The sequence below is a fragment of the Vigna umbellata genome, chromosome 1 (assembly GCF_029865625.1).
Source record: "Vigna umbellata cultivar VRB3 chromosome 1, Vumbellata_1.0, whole genome shotgun sequence".
In the NCBI taxonomy this organism is placed as follows: Eukaryota; Viridiplantae; Streptophyta; class Magnoliopsida; order Fabales; family Fabaceae; genus Vigna; species Vigna umbellata.
Genome location: NC_142165.1, coordinates 57535547 through 57546451, shown reverse-complemented (window position 1 = coordinate 57546451; position 10905 = coordinate 57535547). Strand labels below are relative to the sequence as shown.

At 38.5% G+C, this 10905-nt stretch overlaps 1 protein-coding gene across 1 annotated transcript; it reads right to left on the bottom strand.

The window, feature by feature from the left end:
* Positions 1-8725: 8725 nt before the first annotated feature.
* LOC148205870 (uncharacterized) lies at positions 8726-9828 on the bottom strand. The gene is made up of 2 exons (XM_088112791.1): positions 9752-9828; positions 8726-9655 (listed from the first exon to the last, which is right to left on the bottom strand). The coding sequence occupies exons 1-2, from the start codon at positions 9826-9828 to the stop codon at positions 9070-9072; spliced, it is 663 nt and encodes a 220-aa protein (XP_087968917.1). The 3' UTR covers positions 8726-9069.
* Positions 9829-10905: the final 1077 nt, after the last annotated feature.

Here is a 10905-nt window from a genome sequence, read left to right as displayed (position 1 = left end):
TGCATGATTTCAAGCTAGTTTCTAAGTCTAAAGGTTGCTTTTAGTATCACTTTTAAGCATGAAAATAACAGTTTTTCAACTGTTATCATCTGCGATGGCAACTTATCAGAATTCTGAGACTGCGCCTGATTTATCTAAGTAGCCATCTCACCCATCTGGTTAGTGAGACTCTGTATGGAAGCTCTAGTCTCCTACTGAAATTGCATGTTATCTTTCTAAAACTGCAGGTTTTTCATAGTCATCTGTCTCACTAACTCTTCCAATGAAGGTTCAGACGAAGTGGAAGGGTGGGTAGCTGGTTGGGCAGGTGCCTCTTGCTGCTGCTGTTGTTGTTGCCTCTGGTGTTGTTGCATAGGTGGAGGCACATATCTATTAGGTGCTCCAGAATTCTAGAAAGGTGGCGCCTGCTGCTGATGCTGTGGCGCATTGTTCCATCTAAGATTGGGGTGATTCCTCCACCCTAGGTTGTACTTGTTGCTGGACAAGTCATGATTTTGTTGTTGTGGCTGCCTGTTGTTGTAAATGTTCGTAGCATAAGCCTGAGGCGCATCAGAGGCAGCAGGGTGTGATAACAGTTGAAAAACTGTTATTTTCATACTTAAAATTGATACTAAAAGCAACCTTTATACGTAGAAACTAGCTTGAAATCATGCTTTTCTTCATATTTTCAGAAATAAGAGAGCTGGACAGGTTTATTGATGGACGAACGCCCGAGGAGAGACCGAAGACGTGACGCTGACTCCTCGAAGCTTCCTCCAGAGAGATGAAGACGCAGCGGAAATGGACAAAAACTCGAAGAAGACAAAAACAGAAGGTTAAACTCGAATAGAAAACCCTAAAATCATGAACGAACTCTAGAAAAGAGGGAAAACTCAAAATGAACCGATTAATCGGTTCAAACATAAGATTGGAGGAAAACAATCGGTGAAAAGTCTGGATCGAATGTGAAACAAGGTTTTAATCGGTGGAAATCAAAAGAAATGGTGAAGATGAGGTGCAAATATGGAAGGAGATGTATATTCATGAAGAGGAATGAAACTTACGGAGGAAGAGACGTGGATCTGTGATGATGATGCGTTTGAGAGGGAGAAACCCTAGCAGATGAGGTTTCTTCAAAATGGAAAATGAGAGAAATGTGGATGCGTGAGTGAAGGAACGAGAAAGAGACTGTGGTGTGCGTGTCTGAGGCGCGAGAGACAAGAGGACGCGTGTGCTGACGCCACTGACGCGGATTGGATGAGAGGTGGCAGTGAAGGATGCAGCGTGGAGGAGTGAGAAAGCACCGTGGAATTTTGGAGAAAATGGAAGAATGAGAGTGTGCTTGGAAGGTGGCTAGAGGGAGTCTTTGGACTCTCTAGCCTATGACTTTCAAGAGAGAATTATTCTGATTTCAGAAATATAATTCTCATTCAGCTCAAAAGTACCAATACAATAGAGGAGCTGGGTATTTAGAAACTCATGAAAACCTAAGATCTAAGGTTTAGTCGATGGAAGTTGAAGGTATGGAAAATGAAGATGGTTTGTTCGGTGAGAAACCCTAGGAGGACGAAGAACTACTGATTTAATCGGTGGAAAGTGACTTACAATCGGTGAAAAATGGAATAGAAAGGCAGATCTGAGATTGTAGACAATGGAACTCTCGAGAGCGAGAGTGAGACGCGAAGAAGAAAGAGAATATGGAATGTGCGTGTCTGATGTGCGTGAAGAAAGAAGTGAGAGGCGCGGTCTGAACGTGGCTGACGCGTTGGATTGGAGACGTATTGGCAGCTGACGCGTGCCAGATGTGGCAGTGGAGGAGAGGAAGCGTGAAGGATGAGAAGCACCGTGAAAATGGAAAATGAAAGTGAGAGATGTGCTTGGAAGGTGGCTAGAGGAAGTCTTTGGACTCTCTAGCCTGACTTTCAAGAGAGAATAGTTTCTATTTCAGAAAGTCTAATTCTCATTCAGCTCAAAAGTACCAATACAATAGAGGAGCTGGGTATTTATAGTAACCCATGCTCCTTAAAAGCTAAACTATAAAAAGTAAAATTACAAAAAGAGGACTACGTCAAGTAGGATTCCATCATGCCCTCCCTCTTAAGAAAAGATTTGTCCTCAAATCTGGCAATCGCCTTATGAAGAAGCTCCACTCAATCTTTGGGAGCATGGCCATCTTGGAGTGGCCTTATTCTTTTAGATCTAGTTTTCTTCCTCCTGGATCAAACTCGAATCTGCAATACACATCAAAGATGTCTTTGGTTAATATCAATCCAAGAAAGAATTTTTCTTTAAAATCAAGAGAATAAGAACTTCTAATACTTTGATTAGTAATCTTTGAGAATTTTAGAAGTCCAAATTCAATTTTATCTTGAGTTAATTGTTTTCTTAAAGATAAGAATAACTCAAGAAAAGAAGTAAAGATTTGGAAACCTTCCCTTTTAGGTTCCCTTGAAAGAATAAGATTTGTCATGAGGAACAATTTCTCCTTTTCCTTCTCTCCTTCTTGCCTTTCTCTCTTTTCTTCTTCTCTTTTTTCTTCTTCTCTTCTTAATTCCTCTCTTCTTCTCTCTTCTCTTTTCTCTATTTCTTCTCTCTCTTTCTTCTCTTCCTTATCTTTTCTCTCAATCTCTCTTTCTCTTTTCTTATCCTTGATCTCTTTAAGTCTTGCCCCAAATTCTAATTCTCTACGAAGAAACCCATGATCCTTTAACTTCTCAAGAAATGATTTTCCATCTTCAATGCAATCCCTAATTAGTTCTAGGTTTCTTTTAATGTTTGAAGGCACAAACTTTCTTCTCATGCAAGCTTTTAAATCATGCCAATTACGTATGGAAGACTTTCTACCTTTCCTAACATGATATTGTCTTTCATCCCACCACTCACTTGCATTTTCTTCTAACTTAGAGAGATATATGCTAAGGACATAATATTCACTCTCTTCATAAAACCAAGGATTTATTTTATCAATTTCTTTCTCCCAAGCTAGGTATGTTAATGCTCCTATGTCTTTACCAAATGATGGAAGATTCCTAGCTTGTTTAAACATTTCATCAACTTTATCTAACCTCGAAGACCTATATGAACCATAAGAAGACATCTTTGTTTTTAAAAGTTGTTTCTAGTGTAAAGGTATACAAGATTCACACTTAGACAAGTCCCAGGTAAGAGAGGTGAGTCATGAAGACTGCTTAAGTACCAAGTCTTGCCTTGCCAGAAATGTCTTAGGTTACTACTAGTTACCCCTTTAAAATCAAAGGACACAACTCACAAACAAACACATACAATTAAGTACTAATAAAAGACTAGACTCTCGGACTCTAATGTGTGAAAAGGCTTAGAGTTTAATCCCTTTTAGCCTAATCACCCTAAACGTGAAACATAAAGCAAATCAATATTTAAATTCTACTCCTATGGTGAAGCTTGTAGCTTTGGCTAATAAGACACATTCACCTGTCTAGCTATGCTAAAAAAAAAAAATTAAAAGCAAATAAAGTTGCCAAGAGTTTGAAAGAGCACCAAGGACTCTTCCAAAGAACTTGGACTTTATAAAAGGCCCTTTTACACAACAAAAATGAAACTAACAGTAGGCTAACACAAGCCTATTACAAACAAATTAAAGGAAAACAATTACAAAAGAAAATAACTATACTAGGCTGCTACGGTCTTGGTACTGGTCCACTTCATGCTCAACTTTGTTGTTCCACTTTGTGCTTCGGCTATCAATTCTCTTGGTCTTTCCTGATCAGTTTCCTACAAAGTAAATGCACGGATCTTCAATCAAAATTTGCTTATCCAAAACAGATTACACAAGGTGATGTGTATGGCAGTAAGCACTTCCCTTTTCTCGGTCTTGTGCCCTTGATGCAGTTACAAAGAAATTGTCTTTTGCTCTCTAGGAATAAACTGCAAGAAAATCACACCCAATTCAGCAAGATGATGTAATTCACAATGAGCAATTTAAATCCAAAACAGTTTAAACATTCAGAAGCAATTAAACTAGATAACTCCCTTTAGTTCAGATAGCTTTCACATGAAGTGCTTAGGTTGCTGTTTTTCTCAGTAATTCCTGCTCAAGCTAAACTACCAACAAATCAGTTCCAGTCTAATCAAAAATCAGATTAATCCAATGCAATGCAGAACAATTCCAATTCAGAATCAGATGGGCTAATCCTAGTGTACAAAAACTGTCATACCAGATTCAAACATTATAGCAAGAATATTTCAACCAAAACAAAAGCAATTTAAGGTGAAAGAAAATCCCTTCAGTTCCACACTCCCACGTGAATTGCTTCTGCTTCTGGTTGCATCATTCTAACACTAATATCAACTCCTATTGGACACCCTTGCACTGGTTTCATTTGCCATACAAAATCAAACCCCAATCCAGCAATACAAATAGGAATGGACATTAACCAGATGCAATGGATGTAATTCAATCAATCTGAATAAAACTGAAATCTGCATGTGATTAATACCAGAAAAATATTTTCTATATGCATTTGGAAAATGATCTCAACAAAGAAAGAATGATGGTGCTAATAAGAACTCAACAGATTTCAACAATTGTAAGCAAACATGAAATCAGTAATCACATTCAGACATAATAATATCTCAATGATTTCAGCAAACAGTTTATAAGCCAAAATGAATGCATGTCAGTTTAAGCAAATCACAACTGCTCCAATCTACTGATCCAATTTCTTTTCCTGCACAATGAACAATCAAAACAGTTAGATTAACAATGAATTCTCTATTTCAAAGTGCCAAGGAATTAGGCCAAGTCAGCCTCACAAAACTCACAACACTCAAGGCTTCTCTTTTGAAATTTAAAGCACATAAATGAAAAGGTTTGGAAGGGAGATTCTCCCTTGGCAGTTCAAGGCTTGAGAGTCTTTTAGACCACCACCACCTAAGATGCTACCAAGCACACAAACCTCCTTTCAAATTCCAGAAATCCAGAGTGTACAAACTTCTCAATCAAGAATGGCTAGGCTAAGGTCAAAATCAGAAACCAGAACAGAACAGGACAGCTACAAGACAATGACAGCTCAACAGAGAAACTGACTCAAGATAAACTCTAGACCAGATTACAAAAACAAACAAAAACTAAAATTAGAACAGCAGATCAGAGTTTACACGTGCAAGACAAAACCAAGACAGCCAACAATTGACAAACAAGAAACAAAGCTTTTGATCAAAGTGAGCACTCAAACTGAACCTATGATTAGCACTAGAACAGATTCATAAAACGAAAAACAGAAACAAGTTGCAATATCATCAAGATTTTAAGCTCAAAGCAATTGAGTGAAACTGTTTCATAAAATGCTAATAGAGAACAACAGTTTTCTGGTGCATCAGATTTCAGAAAAGTTAATTGCACTGGTCTTTCAGCTTTTTATAACTATATAAATGTTTCTTTTGTCAATTGTTTTTTTTTTATATAAAAACAGAACGACCAAGCTTTTGCTGCAATGACAACTCAATTTCACATGCACCAATCACAGATTTCAGAAAAGACAACCAACTAGCAACTTGTGAATGAAAAATGCCAAAAATTTGGTGGTTTAAAGAGTGAAAATGCTTAGGGCAGCTATAATTCGTGGTTTCTTTGCATCATCAGTTTCAAACAACTAAAACAAACTTGTTTGTAAAGCAAATAGATGCAGAAACACATTATCTCAAAATTTGACTTAGTCAGCCCCCAAATTACTTAATGTAATCAACTTAACCACTCAAATTTTGACTCAATGAAATCAAATAGCTTTTGATCAGCTAACTAAACTCAAAAACAAAATTTAAAGTTTGAAAAACACACTATGAAGTTAATGTAAGATGTCCAGCAAGGATCTATATGCCAGACCAGATTCAAAACACAAAGAAAATAGACTCAAGCAAAGTAATGCAGATCGGTCAACTGCTGCAACAAGGTTTAACTGTGTTCACAAGTGCTACTAATCTAGGCTATGCCTTTCATTGATCTTTGCAGTATGCACTTGCTTTTTAACAGCAGCTCAAAATCCAGAAATGAATTTAGCGAAAGAATCTGGACTAAAACATTTTTCAACTTTAAAGAATCAATTGGACTGGCCAATGGATATCTATCAACCAGCTCATTCATTTAAATGTTTCATTGCTTTTGCGGTGTGATAGAGTTTATACCAAGGCTCAAACACAATTTGACGATCAAATGCACAACTGAAATCAGTTTTAGGACATTCAAAAACTACATCAGTTTCAACCAATGCACATGACTTTTAGACAAACTGAACTTGGATTTCAAAAGAAAATTGACTCAAAATAGAATGCACCGATTTAAAATGATGAAACACTGACTCAAACACAGAAAAATGCACAGATGCACCTAATCAGAATATAGAACTCAAAACAAGACAGTAAAAGAAATGATGAACAATGCATAAGCTAAACAGATCAACACGATTTGAATCAAAGACGCGAGACAAAACAAAAAGCAACACTGAATCAAATGAAACAAAACTCAAAACAGAAACAATGAACGAAACAGAAATTGAACGAAACAAAACGCAAAAAATCAAAAAGAGATGAAACTATCAGACGATGACATGAAACAGAACGCGAATCAAATGAACAAAATATGAATCGGCCAAGACCGAATCGAAACAACTCAACTCGAACTCAAGCGAAAACAACGGAAAAACAGAGAACGCGAGACAACTTACCTCTGAAGCGTGCTCGAACTTGAGCTCTGAATACCACTTGATGGACGAACGCCCGAGGAGAGACCGAAGACGTGACGCTGACTCCTCGAAGCTTCCTCCAGAGAGATGAAGACGCAGCGGAAATGGACAAAAACTCGAAGAAGACAAAAACAGAAGGTTAAACTCGAATAGAAAACCCTAAAATCATGAACGAACTCTAGAAAAGAGGGAAAACTCAAAATGAACCGATTAATCGGTTCAAACATAAGATTGGAGGAAAACAATCGGTGAAAAGTCTGGATCGAATGTGAAACAAGGTTTTAATCGGTGGAAATCAAAAGAAATGGTGAAGATGAGGTGCAAATATGGAAGGAGATGTATATTCATGAAGAGGAATGAAACTTACGGAGGAAGAGACGTGGATCTGTGATGATGATGCGTTTGAGAGGGAGAAACCCTAGCAGATGAGGTTTCTTCAAAATGGAAAATGAGAGAAATGTGGATGCGTGAGTGAAGGAACGAGAAAGAGACTGTGGTGTGCGTGTCTGAGGCGCGAGAGACAAGAGGACGCGTGTGCTGACGCCACTGACGCGGATTGGATGAGAGGTGGCAGTGAAGGATGCAGCGTGGAGGAGTGAGAAAGCACTGTGGAATTTTGGAGAAAATGGAAGAATGAGAGTGTGCTTGGAAGGTGGCTAGAGGGAGTCTTTGGACTCTCTAGCCTATGACTTTCAAGAGAGAATTATTCTGATTTCAGAAATATAATTCTCATTCAGCTCAAAAGTACCAATACAATAGAGGAGCTGGGTATTTATAGTAACCCATGCTCCTTAAAAGCTAAACTATAAAAAGTAAAATTACAAAAAGAGGACTACGTCAAGTAGGATTCCATCATTTATGCTTGATTTCAGTGTTTTTGTGCAGGTTTTAAGGTGAATTTGGTGAAAGAAGTGAAGAAGGAGAGATATGGAATCAGAAAAGACATCAAAAAGTGCAAAAGAAGAAGCCGAAGTCACCGCTCAGCAGCAGTTTACCGCTGAGCGGCACTCAGGAGCTCACGGGAGGACCGTTGAGGGGCAAAATGGCCGCTGAGGGGAAGAAGCGTGACACGCACTTACCGCTGAGCGGTATTTTACCGCTGAGCGGCACTTTAATGGGCTTGGACCTAATTTTCTATAATTTACGAATAATATATAAGCTTTAGGGTTTCCTAGGGTTTGTATCTTTGGCTGGAACGAAGAAAACACTCTCTCTTCCACCCCTTTGAAGGAGGATCTTGGATGTTGAGGCTTCCTCTTCACCTTTTTAGGGTTTTATCTTTCATTCTTTCATTGTTATTCATCTAGGTTCACCATGAATATGGTGAACTAAACTCTGTATGTTTGTTGGGGAATCAATGTAATCTTTTGAAGCTCTCATATATGGAATTTGTTTTTACATCTTTTATTTAAGATCTATGCTTTCTTTCATCATTAGTTAGGGTTTTTCCTCTTTGTTTAATGCTTGCATTGTTTAACTCATTCGATGCATGATTATTGGTTTTGTCGATACGGGCGCGTACGGGGAAGTCTAGATCCGGGGAATTTCTCCCAATATGATATTGGTTGTCGTTAAGCTCTTGCACTTATGAACTGATCATTAGGAATGCTAGGAATTGTATGAACTCGTGATTAGGGAGAAGCCTTCTTGAAAGGTACTTTAGAGAGTGGCATTAACAATGATGATTTGAATGTTGAATTCCTAAAATATATGAGAGTGGATAAGATGAAATTGACCCCCAACAACATATTCATACATATATTTCATTGAAAGTGTTTATCTTTTGCTTTTTGCCATTGATTAAAACTTCATGCATACATATTTAATTTTCGTCTTTTGCATATAAAATCCAAATATTTCGTCTTTAAGTCTTAGCTAATCAAGAAACCACACAACTAAACTAGGTCGTGAGTCCTTTGGGAAGAACGATACTTGGTCTTACCAAGTTTATTACTTAAACGATTCGGTCACACTTGCCGATTGAAAAACAAGTTTGTGACATCATATTTTGGTGTTCATAAATTTGTCCATCAGGGTGCTGCAAAGAAGGACAGGCATCTGTATATGGTCACTGGAAGAACAAATAGCACATAGTCGTGCAACAGATGCAGATGGAGCTGCAGATCTCTGGTTGATAGTCAACTATGCACCAACTTCGCAAGAGAGTCAATCTTGCCTTCCAACTTGGTTTCAACAGCTGATAAAGACTGGGCAACAACATCATGTACGCCCCTCACCACAATGGCGTCATTCCTGGTGCTAAACTGCTGGGAGTTGGAGGTCATCTTCTCAATCAATTGCCTGGCCTCAGCAGGTGTGGTGTCTCCAAGAGCTCCACCACTGACAGCATCAATCATACCCCGATCCATGTTGTTCAAACCCTCATAGAAATACTGGATAAGGAGTTGTTCAGGTATCTGATGGTGGGACAGCTAGCACAAAGTGTCTTGAATCTCTCCCAATACTCATACAAGCTCTCTCCACCAAGCTGCCTAATCCCAGTTATGTCTTTTCTGATAGCTGTGGTCCAGGATGCTGGGAAAAATTTCTCCAAGAACAGCCTCTTCAGATCATCCCAGCTAGTGACGGATCTAGGCGCCAAACCATACAACCAATCCTTAGCAACACTTTCCAATGAATGAGGGAATGCCTTCAAGAAGATGTGCTCTTCAGGAACATCATGTGGTTTCATAGTGGAACAGACAATGTGGAATTCCTTCGAATGCTTATGTGGACTCTCACCTGCAAGACCATGAAACTTGGGCAACAAATGGATCAGTCCAGTCTTGAAAACAAATGGAACATCCTCATCAGGATATTGGATGCACAAGCTTTCAATATCGAAATCAGGTGCAGCCATCTCCCTGAAAGTCCTCTCACGAGGTGTAGGTTGTGCCATATTGTTCTCAGTGTGAAAAACAACAGAATCAGAATCAGAATCAAGTGCAGATGCAACAAATGCAGTAGAGGCAGTATGCACAAAGTACTCAGCAGTGGGATGCACAATATCTAATGGAACAGACTCAAAAATAGACTCTAAAGACAAATTCCTAGAATGCCTAATTAACCTATGAAACGTCCTATCAATCTCAGGATCAAAGGGTGGTATGAATCCAGGATTTCCTCTAGTCATGCACTAAATCACAACACCCTGTAATCAAGAAACAATAGCACAAAAAATTCAAACCACAAAAATCAACACAAGATAGCAAAACGACACTATGACAAACACAACACAACACAAATCACACAACACAGACACAAGACTCAAAACTGAACCGTTGGTCCCCGGCAACGGCGCCAAAATTTGATGCGGGCTGTCGCGGCCCATCAAATTTGATGTGCATTAAAGAAATGCAGTATAGCTAGGAATTGACTCCTAGGTCGTCTCTCAAGGACCAATTTTGCAGTTCGAAAATCGAGTCTACCACAAAAAAAAGGGGGGGGGGGTTTGAAAAGGTTTTGCAAAAATTAAAGAACTCAATAAAGACACAGATGTAAACAAACTAATTTAAGCTAGCATGGTAATTAAACTAGCACTATTAAAAGCCTTAGACAACATTCAAACATCAAACACTGTTACAAACTGATTAACAAACACAGTTAAAAATAATTAAATGCAACACTAACTCAAACACATAAACTCAACCTATTAATTAAATTAATTAAAAACCAAAGAAACCAACAAGCCTAATTTAATCCTAGCAAATTACTTGTCATAATGGCAATTAACAAATGAATTTAAAAGTCCAATTGGCCAAAGAAAAAGCACATGGCCGTGAGTCACCATGCACCCAAGTCAAACTTCAATTTCACCTTAAATAAGCCACAAAATGTGTTGACTTCTTCTCCCATGTGCACCATTTTTCAAGAAATTAAGCATGTGCCTTCCACACTCTCCAAGACCGTCCCCTCTCTCCTTCCATGCAGCAAAGAAATTATTTTATACACCAAAGCACACAATTTACGTGAACCACCAAGTGGAAATGCCAAAGAATGCTTCAAAGACCAATGTGCAAATGGAAGATACCATGGGTGCTCCTACCAATGTGCCAAGTAAGCTAAATCAAATGAAAACAAACTCCAAAAACCTCCATGCTCATTGCAATTCACGGCTGGAACAAGCAAAGGCAAAATCTCAAAGTGGAAACATTCCTTGGGTCAAAACAAGCATCTTTTGTGTTGGTCCAAAAGTGGTAAAAATTAAATG